We start from the raw sequence: 14,838 nt of genomic DNA on the forward strand, positions 1-14,838 counted from the left end.
AGGAATACAGATAATTAGATCTCACTGAGGCCCTTAAAAAGGCAAATTTAAAAATTATAAGTTTTCTTTCTTTCCCCTCTGTATCTTATTTACCTTTTCATGTTTCTCTCGATTTTTGTGGTTGGATATCCAACTTTCCATTTAGCCCTGGTCTTTTCTGTGCAAATACCTGGAATCCTTCAATTTTGTTGAATGCCCATACTTTCCCCTGGAAATATATAGTCAGTTTTGATGGGTAGTTGATCCGTGGTTGCAGGCCCAGCTCTCTTGCCTTTCTGAATATTGTATTCCAAGCCTTGCGATCTTTTAGCGTGGAGGCTGCCAGATCCTGTGTGATCCTGATTGGTGCTCCTTGATATTTGAATTGTCTCTTTCTGGCTTCTTGTAAGATTTTTTCTTTTGCTTGGAAACTCTTGAATTTGGCAATTATATTTCTAGCCGTTTTCTTATCTGGATCTAATGACATGGGTGTTCTATGGATCCTTTCAATGTCTATATTGCCCTCTTGTTGTAGGACTTCAGGGAAATTTTGCTGAATTATTTCTGTTAGTATGGAGTCCAGGTTTCTATTAATTTCTGGTTTTTCTGGAAGACCAATTATTTTCAAATTGTTTCTTCTAGACCGGTTTTCTTGGTCTGTCACTCTCTCATTGAGATATTTCATGTTTCCTTCTATTTTTTCAGTCTTTTGACTTTGTTTTATTTGTTCTTGTTGTCTTGAGAGATCATTAGCTTCTAATTGCTCAATTCTAGCCTTTAGGGATTGGTTTTCGGCTATAATCTTTCGGTTTTCGGCTATGATCTTTTGGTTTTCGGCTATAATCTTCTGGTTTTTGGCTATAATCTTCTGGTATTCCTTTTCAATCTGGTCATTTCTGGTGTTCAATTTGCTTATCAGTTCATTTGGTTTCTGAGCCTCATTTTCCATCTGCAAGATTCTACCTTTTAAACTGTTATTTTCTTGCCAGATCTCTTCCATTTTCCTCAAAATCTCAGTTTTGAACTCTTCCATAGCTTGTGACCCGTTTTCCTTATTTGAGGAGGGTCTGGATGCTTGTTTCTTCTCCTCCTCTGTTTACTCAGTTGTCTGGATTTTCTCTGTGTAAAAGTTGTTGAGTGTTAAAGACTTCTTTTTCTTGTTGTTAATCTTTCTCTTCTGAACTTCCTGAGACTGGGTAGCCATCGTTAGCCCAGCAGCTTCTCAGGTTTATCCTTGCGCTCAGGGTCTGTCCGTGGTCTTTTGGCTCCTGAGGTCTGAGTTCTGGTTTTTTCCAAGATCAACCCCCCTGGTGGACCCCCTTGCTTGATCCTCTGCTGGAGGTTTCTTCACAAGTCTCAGGGCGCTGCTTCCACAGTCGTATACCCGTCTGCACTGGTTCCCCACTCAGGGTTTCAGAGCTTTAGCTCGTGGCTGTGTCTGTCTCCACCCACGCCTCCGCCTGTGCCTGAGCTCTGCTCCTGCGCTCAGAGTTTGTGTGCGTTCTTTAGCTTTTTGGGGTCCTAAATCTTGTTGCTCTCAGGAACAGGCCCCGGAGCTGCCATTGACTCGATGGGTGCCCCAAACTTGCTCTATTTCTTTTTAGCTGGCTTCAGAGCTATAGGTGGTGTGCGTGGAGGGGTTGGGGGTGCGGTGGTTGCTCAGCCCGCGATTTAGTGAGATCTGTTTCACCCCTTTATAGCATGGAAATGCCCAGATTCCACGTACCTTCCACGCTGTGCCCTGTTGTGGGCTTCCTCCGTTCGTCTGGACTTGTTTTTATGTCCCCTTGAGGAGTTTTGTGTGTTTTGGTCAGGAGAGGTTAAGAGCTGCTTCTTACTCTGCCTCCATCTTAACCCGGAACCCCCCCCCCAGCCTGATTTTTAAAGTAATTGATAGCCCTTTAATTTCCGTATCTCATTTAAAAATATGTCTCATTATACTCACCTGTTCCAAGACCCTCCATGCCTGGGATGTCATCTCCAAACCTATGAAGTAAGAAAAAAAAGGGATGGGAATGAAATTAGCTGAGATTAAAGGAAAAGGATCTTCAATGGCCTCATCTAGAAATTTTCTCACCTGAAAGGAAAAAAGAGATGGGGGCATGGGAGGGAGGTGAGGTTGGTTTCTTCTTCTTTTTTGTTTCTCTCACATCTATTTATATCTTTTGACTTCTGCAGTGTTCACATATTCTCCCAGATCAAGGAAAAGAAAGCTCAAACAAGTATTCACCAGTGTTTGCTACTGGAAGAGATGTCTAAACACATTTTTATATGGAAATATCACTTGAAATATTTATGAGCTGTAAACGGAAGGTCCACTCTCATTGTCTCTCAATGAGAAGCTGGAGGGCAGGCTCTGCTCCTTTAAAAAGAGAGACGTCCATTTAGCCAATTAAAAATTGAGACAACTACAGCCAGGTGAACATGATATAATGTGCGTTAATGAGAAGGTTGGAGACTGTCAGATGAAGCTTGAAATGGAAGTAGAGGAGAGAAATGGATGGTGGTTAAAAAAAAAAGAAAAGAAATTCCTAAGTATGATCTGAATATTCAGTAAATATTTCCTGATTATTTGGTGAATTAATTTTCAGACCAAGCTGATTTAGGCTAGATGACTATGAGATAACAGTGGCATGTTTTCCTCCACCTTGGATTCAGAAATCTTACCCTTTTACACCTTTCTTAGGAGGCTTGCTCTTGAATTGTCGAGTTTGTCTCTGCTTAAATTTAGGGGGTGCCTTGCGTGGAGTGGTGGGACCTTGGCCTGAGACTGGAGGAGCCAACTTGTTGTTGTCATTCATTTTCAGGTTCCTGGAGGTGGTGACGTATCCCTTTCCAGTGTCTTAACCTACAAGATAATTACAGACAATAAAGAAAATGAAAAAATCAAAGAAGATCCTTAAAGCTTCATAAGAACATGGGATGAAAATACTTTTGTGCTCTCATAGGAAGTTAGGTGACGTTAATACATTTTCAGTAAGGATTTTTGTGGCAATGAGGTAATATTAGAATAATGAGCTAATAAAATTTGGGGAATAAATGTAGTAAGGGAAATTCATTTAGGAAGATAATAGAGCAAAAATACAGAGATTTAGAAATATAGGAAACTAAGATATTTGAAACATTCCAGTGAATTATCATAACCAACTATGACCATAATTTAACTCTGAAATCAGCTTTCTGAGAAGTGTTGCCCTAAAAAAGAAGTAAACAAATATTTAGTAAGTACCTATTATATGCCAGGCAATGTGCTAAGTTCTTTAAACACATCCATGACCCTGGGAGGTAGGTGCTATTGTTATCCTCAATTTATAGTTGGGGAAATTGAGGCAAATAGAGGTTAATTGATTTCCCCAAGGTCCCACATCTACTTAGTGTCTGAGGTAAGTTTTGAATTCAGGTCTTAGTGTCTCTAGGTACAGGCACTCTCTTCACTATTTGGGAGAAAGAATAGCAACCAGATAATAAAAAGAACAGCTGTTGACCTCAGAGACTGATCACCATCAGTCTATTACCCTTAAAGACACCTACATTCATAGGGGATAAGCTTTTAGTCTTCCCATAACCATACAAAAGCATTATCAGCTTCATATCTTTGGGGAATCTTCATTTTTTGTAAGAATATAAAAAGCACTAGGATGGCCTTCTCACAATTAAGAGAAGCAAATGTTGAAATGAACTTTAAAAGGAAGGAAATTGGTGACATAATGAGGTCAGTTGCTAGGATACAAGAACTACAATACCACATCACTTAGTGTGACCAGCATCCCCCTGATAAAAAAGATTTTAAGCAGCTTTGATCCCCTCTTGTAGGAGTCAGATAAATAAATCCTTTTTCTCTTCTTTTCTCTTCAGCTTCCTGATCAATACCCTATTGAATACAATTTTTGTTTCTTTCTGACTGCTTTATTTTACCTATTTTGACCTATTCACACTAAGATGCTTGTGTATATTTTTCTTTGCCTCTCTTTCAGCCTTCCTTCTCTTCCCATGTGGCTCTCACTCTTGTCTTCTTATTACCTTCCTAATAAAATTAGAAAACTTCATTTTTACCTTTAAGGTATTTTTCTTTTATCTTCTGGTTTCCTAGTTAATTGTTTTTCCCCAATATATTATTATCTATTCCTCATCCTCTGCATTCTCTTCTGTCATTTTGCCAAAATATCCTCCTATAAAGGAAGATCTTTGTTACCTTTACTTGTTTATGACCCTTGCAACTACTTCAAGTACTTAAATGTTATTTTCATTGTAGTTATTTAGGCATGCTTTTACCTCTCTAGAACACTGTAACTATGAAGGGAAGGACTCTTTCTAATTTAATCCATGCACAAACCTAGCAGTGCTGCATACATAGTAACAACTTTAAAAATATTTCTTTAATTGAATTAAATTCAAGCTCAAACTCTGATTTTATTTTATTTTAATTTTTTTTAACCTTTACCTTCCATCTTGGAGTCAATACTGTGTGTTGGCTCCAAGGCAAAAGAGTGGTAAGGGCTAGGCAATGGGGCTTAAGTGACTTGTCCGGGGTCACACATCTAGGAAGTGTCTGAGGCAAGATTTGAACCTAGGACCTCCCATCTCTAGGTCTGGCTCTCCATCCACTGAGCCATCCAGCTGCCCACTCAGTCTCTGGTTTTATAACAATATGCAAGCAAAAATCTCAGAATTGGAACCAAAGTGTAAGAAATTTGTTGCTGAATAGCAATGATGGGGAACATGGAGAGGTGTTCACTTTATCTTTTTAGACTTTAATGGGTTTTTGTATGATTTGTGACCCCTTCACAGCTGTGATTCTTTCTCTGTGTTCTTTGTTTGAAACCAGTATATAATAAACTCAAAACTCTATGAAGTTGGAGCAGCTATGGGCTAACCACTAGTCTGGCTATTTTCAGTTTTCTCTTTCTGGTCTTTTCAATCCAACACCATTAAACGCAACTCAGGACCCCCAAAAATATAGAGCTGGCTCTCTATAGATGAGTGCTTGGGAATAGAAATACAAATAAAAGAAAGCTAGTCCCTGCCATCAAGGACCTAAAGAAGGAAAGAGAGTGCTCAAGAAGGAGGTGAAAATGTGAAGGGTGGAGAAAAAGTACTTGAGTGTGGTCATGGTGACAAAATTTAGAAAATAAGAAGTAAAGCCAGAAGACGTGGACCCTTCCTCAAATAGAAAGTTTAGGAAGAATTCATCAATGGGAGGAGACAGAGAGAGGAGTCTTCCAAGGTGAGAAGGTCTACAGGAACAGAAGAAACTTTTAGAGTGAGAAGGCAACTGAGGCATGATGCTGAAGTTTAGGAATCTGATGAAGAGTTAGGTGAGAAATGAGACTAGAATGTTTTATTTTTTATTCATTTTTTATTTTTTAGAAAAATTTTCCATGGTTCCATGATTCATGTTCTTTCTCTAACCCCCTCAAAATACCCCCCCAATAGCTGATGTGCATTTCCACTGGGTTTTACATGTGTCATTGATGAAGACCTATTTCCATATTATTGATAGTTGCACTGGGTTTAGAGTCTACATCCTAAATCATACCCTCATCAACCCATGTGTTCAAGCAGTTTTTTTTTCTTCTGTGTTTCCATTCCTGTAGTTCTTCCTCTGAATGTGGGTAGCATTCTTTTCCATAAATCCCTCAGAATTGTCCTGGGTCATTGCATTGCTGCTAGTACAGAAGTCCATTACATTCAATTTTATCACAGTGTATCAGTCTCTGTGTACAATGTTCTCCTAGTTCTGCTCCTTTCACTCTGCATCAATTCCTGGAGGTCTTTCCAGTTCACATGGAATTCTTCCAGTTCATTATTCCTTTGAGCACAATAGTATTCCATCACCAACAGATACCACAATTTGTTCAGCCATTCCCCAATTGAAGGTCATACCCTCATTTTCCAGTTTTTTGCCACTACAAAGAGTAGTTTGATATGTACAAAAATATTTTTAGCCGCACTCTTTGTAGTGGCAAAAACTAGAATGAATTATTAAAGGAACAGTTAGCTAACATCTAGAAAAGGAAGCAGTGATCAGTAAGAGCCATCATGGTTTCATCAAGAAGCAGTTATGCTAGACAAATCATATTTCCTTTTTTCTAGTTATTTTGATCAGAAGAATTTTATAGATATAATTTACCTAAATTTTAATATAATGTATTGTCTCTTCTTATTCTTGTTGACTAGCTTGTGGAGAAATCTGGGCTCCTCTACAGTTCTAAGAATTTAAATCTCTGAATGGTCAGATCCAATGAACAGTCATTAGTGACTCAATGGGACCTTGGAAAGAGGTCTACAGTGGAGTGCCCAAACAATTTGCTCTTGGCTCTGAACCACTGAACATTTTAAAAATCAATTACTATTTTACTATAATAGTATACAATTTTACTGTAATAGCATAACAAATTTGCAGATAATAGTAATAACTAATAATAATAATAGCTAATATGTAATGCTTACTATGTGCTAGGCACTGTGCTAAGGACTTTACATGTATTATGCCATTTGATACAATAACCCTGGCCATATAGCCAGTATGTTTAGGGGTAGGACTTGAACACAGGGTTTCTTGATTCTGGTTGGTTCTCTATGTATTATTCTGTACTGTCTCTCAAGATGAAACTTAATGAAAACGCTAAGGATTAAAATATAAGGGTGTGATTTTTGACAGCATTTTAATTAAATAGATTATACACTTCATATTAGTCAATAGCAAGATAGAGCACCTAACTAAATAAGCTCTTATACTACATTATGAGAGGTAAAGTGTTTAGAATTAAGGAGATAGTAGAATAGTTTTTGTGTTCTCTGCCCTGGACAGTACATGTCAGTTGTGTTCAATTCAAAGAAGTATGCTTTGAGAAGGGAAAATTATCAACATTAGGGCATAAAAAAGAGAATGTCCAAAATGGTGAGGTATCTTAATATCATGCCAGATGAGGATTGATTGAAACTGGGGAATTTAAGATGGAGGAGACAGGGGGACAGGTTAGCTGAATTCAAATATTTGAAGGGCCATCATGTGCAAGAGGTTCCATGTTTGTTCTGCTTGGCTCCAAGAGGGAAAACATTCTATCTCTTTATGTTTATAGAGAATTGCTTTTAGAAAAGAAATCATGCAAGGCCATCCTCTTCAACACTGTCTACATTTCCTCTCATACACCACATTACTTCTTGTTTTGTGCTGCCAGGCATAGACTCTTTGGCACCATCTATAAACAACCTCTCCTCTTTAAAGTTCACTCCGTAAAATTTATCAACCAAAATGGATCAGGGTGGTTTTTGTGTACTGGCCTCCAGGTAACTCTCTTCTTTTTCTAGTTCAGTTCCTGACTTCTCCTTTTCAACTCCAACTTTATTCAAGGAGACTTGAACATCCATGCCATTGCTCCCTCAACCCTCTTAGTTCCTTAGGCTCCTTAATTCCCAAAACCTACTTCTGCAAGTCCATTCTGGCTATCACAGGCTTGGACATAGTCTCAAATCTTGCTATCAACTCCACATGTTCTACTTCCATAGTAAAAAAAAAAAAAGAAAAAAAAAAACGCAAACCACACACACACATATTCCTTTATTGGACCTTCCAACTCTTTATGTTTTACCTCTCCTAAACATCTTTTTCATCCTCATCATGATTTCCAATCACTTTCCCCCTCCATATGTTCCCAGGGCACTAGCCCTGTTCTAATTTCACTTTCCTTCCTTTCCAACCAAAATCAGTTTTGTTCTCTCTACTTTGAAACTTCCTGGCACCTTGTCCTGTTCGTGACTTGCCAAAACCCACTCCTGGATTACTTTTAACATATACCTCCTCTGCTTCTACTCACATGGAAGAAGTCATGCAACCAAGTTTACTGAGGCCATTACAGATTTGTTATTTGCCTTATTGGGTATTCCCTGCAGCAAGGCAATCCATTTATTCTTCCATAATCTATTCCCCTAAGCAAAACTCATTTTCTCTGCCTGGAAACTCATCCCTCTGCTGAACATTCCTATTTCTGTCAAGGATACCACCATTCCAACCTCTCAGAGTCATAAAGTTGGTGTTATCCTCAATTCCTCACTCTCCCAAATACTATCAACTGCCAGATCTTGCCATTTTTATCTCTAGAACTTTTTACTCATTCACTTTTGTTTGCTTGCTTTTTTTTTAAATCCTTAACTTCTGTGTATTGGCTCCTTGGTGGAAGAGTGGTAAGAGTGGGCAATGGGGGTCAAGTGATTTGCCCAGGGTCACACAGCTGGGAAGTGTCTAAGGTCAGATTTGAACCTAAGACCTCCCTTCTCTAGGCCAGACTCTCAATCCACTGAGCTACCCAGCTGCCCCACTCATTCACTTTTCACTGTTTGGACAGTCACCACTTTAGCTCAGGTCCCCACCACCTCTCACCTAGGCAACAACAACTCTTTTCTTGTGCTTCCTGCCTCCTGTGTCTCCTGACCCTAGTCCATCTTCCTCATAACTGCCAAAGTGATCTTTCTTTAAGAATAGATCTGACTATATTATTCTACTCAGTAAACTTCAGTAGTTTCCTATTACCTTTAGAATCAAATGCAAACTCTTTTGTTGGACTTCCAACACCATTCACCACCTATTCTAGGATCATGATATTTTACTACCTTTTTTTTCATTCTTAAAGTCCAGTCAGGTTGGCTAACTTCCTGTTCTTCCCATAAGTACTCCCTCTCTCATCTCTGTGCCTTTAAAAATGACATCCATAATGTCTGGAATGCATTCCCTCCTCATCTCTAAATCCCTTGTATCCCTTGAGATTCAATTCAAGCAATGCCTTCCATAATGAAGCCTTTTTCTAGTTCCCCTAACTGCTAATATCATCTCTCTCTAACTACCTTGTATTTGTTTTGCTTTTATTCTCTCTGCATTTATTCCAAATAAATACACACATATTTGCCTCATTTGAATGTAAACACCTTGAGAATAGGGCTGTTTCCATTTTTTTCTTTGTCTCCCCTGTTCATAGTACAGTGTCTGTCACATATCAAGATTTTAATAAATTTTTGCTTCGGCAACACTTGCAATGTGTGAGAAATTAAGATAGCCTTCTTTAGGTTTAATGTAAGGAAAAACTTCCTAACAATTAGAATTGCCCAGAGGTGAAATGGGTCAGCTTGGAGAATAGCAAATTCTTCTTTTTGGAGGCTTGTGTTGTGAATGCAATTTATGTAGGGATATGAGAACAGAAAGAATATTGGACCCTCTTATTAGTCCTGCTGTCCCCACCACATAGTAAATACTTGCATGGCATGAGCAAAGGAGAGAGAGATGGAAGATAAAATTCTGTCTAGTGGAGTATCCCTGGATCACAGCACTTGAGTGCTTCTTTTGAGTCCTATTTCCAAAAGACAATGTCTCAGTTGGGAAATGAGAGGAGAAGCACTGAGTAATCAAAAGCAGGGTCTGTATCTCAGCTCTAAATCATGGCTCACAAGACTAGATTATTCTTATACCTGAACCCTTCTGCAAAGATCTCCTGACCCTATCACCTCAAGAGAAAAAGTTATAAAACCACACAGATTGACTTTAGTAAATTCCTCAGGGAGCAAGCCCATTTCTTATACTGCTGAAAAAAATAGGAACACCAATTCCTCGCCTAACCAAGTATCACCATTTTGCTCCACCACATCACTAGAAAAAACTCTTGTCTTCAGCAGCTCTGGTGACAGAATGAATGACAACATGAGAAACAGCAATGGGTAGCACAAGACAGCTTGATGACCATACATCCTAGGAACGATATTTTTGACAGAGCCATTGTTCGAGCATATCTCCAATTTGATAAAAATCCAAAGGAAATTTAGGAACTCCCAGATCTTTGGAGGAAACTTGATTTTAATTCCTTCAATCTTTTCAGAATTGTAGAGAATCTTTCATCTACTCTAGCCGTTCTGAGAGTTCTGAAATATGGGGAGCCCCTAGCCAGACTTGTTAGCCTAAACTATATCAGTGACTCCAGGACACTCTAAACAGGGGGATATGGGACAAGAGCATAAACCAGAATCCTCCTTAATTGTTCACAACAGGATGGCATTGCTAAGGGGCTCTACCTAGCTAAACACATCAAGACTTAAGAGTCAAAATATGATCATAAACTATCTATCCAAAAAAGATACTTTCTACTTTCTTCCTCTTCTCTAAATGCTATTTCCGTTGGCTCTTCAAACAGTGACCACAATGTTTTAATTTTTTTTACTTTATAATTACACTTCCCCATTTTCTTATGTTTTTAAAATTTGCTATAAAACTTGGATGGTGAACCTTCCTGGATATGAATTTGACATCTCCATTTCATAAGGCAATTGATTAATTACTGTTGAAAGAATCAGGTTTGGAGACCCAGGAGCAGAGCCAAGTTAATCTCTGAATCTTCTCTCAAGGTAAAAGGCAGTCACCTGGGGTGATCAAGTAATCTCTTAATCCACTGATGTCAAATTGAACTGCTGATCTTCTTTCGAAAATCTTTCTTCAAGGAAGAGTCAATGTGCAATGTAATCTTCTCTGCCTTACAATTCAGGTCAGTCAGAGGCATCAGGGAAAAGCTGAGACTTCTTGTCATTCAATGCTCCCTTCGGCATGCCCCAAAATATCTTAAAGATTCTGGAGCAATTCCCTGGATAAGAAGTATCAAAACTGGCAATAGCCCTTCAGAAAGAAATATGATAACTATGCTTTCTAGCTACTTACCCTAATTTCCTCATGAAGCCACAAAGAGCTCTCTGTTGGCTGCTTTGAACAATTACTACCCAAACTGTCACTCCTCTTTCCTTTCCTGAGATAAATTAGGTATAGAAAAAATAATAATAACACATGGTAAGGGGGGAGGCTTCGGTGCAGAGTCACTATATACTCAGCTAAAAGAAATAGAAGTTTATATTTTGCAAAGCACAATGTAAGGGAAGTTGTTTTTAAAAAATAGTGTTATGTAGAAACAAAGAATTGCTCTTGTATAATTCTAATAATCCTGGATCCCAGTTTCTATTTCCTGTTCCTTAAATGCAAAGATAGATGCAAGATTCTCTTACTTTCTCAATGAGGAAAATAGGAATGTAGGAGGAGAGGCAAAATCTTCTCCATTGGAGGGTGGTAGGGAGCTGAAAGTGTCACTTGGGGTTATTATGGAGAACCAAACACTCTCAATAAATAACTGGAGAAAAGTCCCAAACCAATAGCCACTAAACAAAAACAAAGAGAACCAGGAAGGACCTGACTTTAGGAAGAAACAAGCAAACCTTTTAAATTCAGAGAGAGAAAGTTCACCTCCATCATAATGTATTCCATTTCCTTTCTCCTTTCTCTTCCTTCCTGTACTCACTTCAGATTTTTAAATAACCATTCTGATGATAGTAGGAAAGTTCAGCCATATAATGATATGATTTACTATAGAACAGAAGTGAGAAAAAAGGCAAGTTCTCCTTGATTCTACCTAAGTTTAGTAAGTTAGGCAAATAAAAGGTCCTCAGGAGGAACTCAAAGAAACATAGGGAGACGTATGTGAACTGATGTGGAATAAAGCAAAACAGATCTAATACTTCAATTATAATAACCAAAGATGAATCCAAACACAAGATGAGAAAACTAATTTCAATAAACATTTAAAATTAAGCACCTACTATGTGCCAGGCCCTATGCCAAGTGGCAGGGATACAAAAAGAAGCAAGAAATGGACCCTGCCTCCAAGAAGCTTACAATCTCCCATTGATCTTTGCAGAAGAGACATACCATGAGCATAGAGCAGTTCATGTCAGCTTAGATTAATGTGTTGGTTAGTTTTGCTAAATTTTTTTTCTCTTTTTCATCCTTGCATTACAATTTGTATAAGAGAAGGGGACTGATATATTTGGAAATGAAGGTAATGTGAAAGGAAATTCTAAATAACATTAAAAATATATGTATACATGGATACATTCAGTGGCTACAATTGTGTATATGAAAAGAACATTAAAATCAAGCTGCTCATAAAATGATATAACAACCAATTTTGGCCTCAGAGAAGATTAAGGAAGCACTTCCTTCCTTTTGATAGAGACTATCAGAGGGTTTCACACACTACCAGAGAGTCATTTAATAAGCATAAATTAAAGGCTTACTATGTGTCAAGTACTTTGTTAAACACTGGACAAAAAGCCACTTTGTAAATGATTTTTTCTAATTCACATGGGGAAGGGATAGAATAAGCATTTGACATATATAGTGCTTCCTCTGTGCTGAGCTAAGTGTCTTACAAATATCATCTTATTCGATCCATACAACCACCTCAGGAGAAGTTGTTATCCCCATTTTACAGTTGAAGAAACTGAGACAAATGGAGGGTAAGGGTCGTGCCCAAGTTCACACCAACGGTAAGTGTCTGAGACCATATTTAAACTCAGAACTCCAACTGGTATTCTATCCATTTTACTACTAGAAAAGTTCGTTTGGTTGGGGGAAGGCAGGATTTGGAAATCCCTATGATATAAAAACAAAAGACTTCAGTAAAAGTAAAGGAACCAAAGAGATGAAAATAAAATTTCCTTATTATCAAGCAGGAAAAGATAGTAGAGATACACTTTAAGGAGTATATATATTTTCTTAATACTGAGGACAAAAACGGTCCCCTTTTTCACAGACTGACTTTGTTTTCTATAAGGTTTTAAAGCTATCTCCCTCTTTATTTCCTCCAAGTCCTGCTTAGGCAAATACTCTAAAGCCTCATTCCTGCGAGATACTCACAGTGCTAAATGGTGTTCCTGGAAGTCTTCTGATTGCTTCTTCCCTCTGAATGTGAAAAGGCTATTTGAGTCCAGCTTCATCCGATTGAAATACCCTCATGCTTGCTGTCTAATCACCACATCATAGGCTCAAAGCCCTGTGGCCAGCTGTTGAGTAGAATGAAGAAGTGGGATCCTTATTCAGCCTGAAATAGGTTTAGGAGATTACAGATAATACTCTTACCTAAATGAGTTCTCTCTTTTTTAAGGGAATATTTATTGATCCCATGTAAGAACATGAACATATCACCTCTGCTTCATTTTGATTCATTAGTAACCAAAAGACAGATTTTGCTTCTAGAGCCTTCTTTTCTTCCCTCCCCTTCTTTTCAGGAGGTCTAGGGAGAGAGATCTGGAGCAGGGCATGCTCTGACAGCCAAGGAATCTAAGCACTGAGACAAGTACAGTGGAGAGTCTGATTTTTCTTTCTCCTTCCTCTCAACTTAACTCAGCAAATACATATCAAGCTTCCATTTTGTCCAAGGCACTCATCAATAAGGCATGAGTTTGTTTTGTAGATCACAAGGACAAAGCCAAAAACACTCTCTCCTAATAGACCAGGACAAAAAGAAATCAGGAGATATACCTCAGGAGAAGAATCCTCTGAGAACTGGTAAATAAGAAATTGGTTTGTTTGCTGATTATTGCTGGCTCCTCCAAAACTCAAGAGATGATGGGAAAGCAGCCAGACAACGATTCTCTAGATTCTAAGGTCTGTTACATAAGCCTTAAGTACTTCCAGCTGAAAAAAATCCTAGTTTCATTTGAACATACTTTTATACTTTTCCAAGTGTTTTTACATGCATTTTCTCATTGGACTCCCACAATGGGTCCATGAATTAGATAATAATCATTGTCATCATAATAGAGCTACTCTATAACGGAAATCAAGTAAGTCTTTCTTCTCCCTTCATGCACTGGGGACTTCAGAGATAAAAGAAGTGAAATGCTTTTGTATATGACTGACAACACAAGCTATAAGGAAAGATAAATATAGAGTGCCTGTGCATAAGGACCTCAAGACTGTCCTGAAGGCTGCACTGTAATAGTTTTTCATGCCTCCTTACATGTTCCACCTCTCTTTTCTCTTTTCTCTCAGTGCAAACCTCTTTTTCACCCTTTACATATTTTTGCATATTATATCCTAATCAGCTTACTCTCATACCCTCTATGTCTACTTCTTCTAACTGCTCTAATACTAATAAAAAATTTAAGAATAACAAATATCATCTTTCCACATAGGAACATAAATGGTTTGACTTCATTGAATCCCTTCAATTTTCTCTTTCTTATTTACCTTTTTAGGCTTCTCTTGGGTCTTGTGTTTAGGCATCAGATTTTCTGTTTAGGTCCAGTCTTTTCATCAGAAATGCTTAGAAATCTTCTATTTTATTAAATGACTGTTTTCCCCCTGAAAGAAGATACTCAGTTTTGCTGGGTAGGTGATTCTGGGTTGTAAACCTAGTTCTTTTCCTTCTAGAATATCATATTCCAAGCCTTCCAAGCCTTTAATGTGGAGGCTCCTAAGACCTGTGTTATCCTGATTGTATTTGAATTGTTTCTTTCTGACTCTTGCAGTATTTTCTCCTTGGCTTGGGGACCTCTTAAATTTAGCTATAATATTCCTGGGAGTTGTCATTTGGGGATTTATTTCAGATGGTGATCTGTGGATGTTTTAAATTTCTGTTTTGTCCTCTTATTTAAGAATATCAGAACAATTCTCTTTGATAATTTCTTGTATTATAACATCCAGGGTTTTTTTTTTATCATGCTTTCAGGTAGTCCAATAATTCTTAAATTATCCCTTCTGGACCTATTTTCCAGATTTTTTTTCAATAATGGATTCCACTTTTTCTTCTTTTTTTTCTTCTTTTGATTTTGCTTTTTTGTTTCTTGATGTCTTATGAAGACATTAGCTTCTAGTTGTCCAATTCTAATTTTTAAGGAATGATTTTCTTCCATGAACTTTTCAATCTTTTTTTTTTAATTTGGCCAATTCTGCTGTTATTTTCTTCTACCAGTGCTTTCATTTCTCTTCCACATTTTTCCTCTCTGTATTGGATTTTGAAATCCTTTTTGAATTCTTCCAGAGCCTGAAATCAA

The 14,838-nt window shown here is 37.9% G+C and overlaps 1 protein-coding gene across 1 annotated transcript in view; it reads right to left on the reverse strand.

Annotated features, from left to right (window-relative positions):
* PDE6H (phosphodiesterase 6H) overlaps positions 1-12,804 on the reverse strand; it is a 20,752-nt gene extending 7,948 nt beyond the window's left edge. The window contains exons 1-3 of the mRNA XM_044678560.1: positions 12,698-12,804; positions 2,647-2,827; positions 1,925-1,965 (exon numbers count right to left, since the gene is read on the reverse strand). Of these exons, the coding sequence (XP_044534495.1) occupies positions 1,925-1,965; positions 2,647-2,780 (175 nt within the window). The 5' untranslated portion in view covers positions 2,781-2,827; positions 12,698-12,804. The remainder of the gene's footprint in view (positions 1-1,924; positions 1,966-2,646; positions 2,828-12,697) is intronic.
* Positions 12,805-14,838: the final 2,034 nt, after the last annotated feature.

Source organism: Gracilinanus agilis, chromosome 5 (assembly GCF_016433145.1).
Source record: "Gracilinanus agilis isolate LMUSP501 chromosome 5, AgileGrace, whole genome shotgun sequence".
Classification (NCBI taxonomy): Eukaryota; Metazoa; Chordata; class Mammalia; order Didelphimorphia; family Didelphidae; genus Gracilinanus; species Gracilinanus agilis.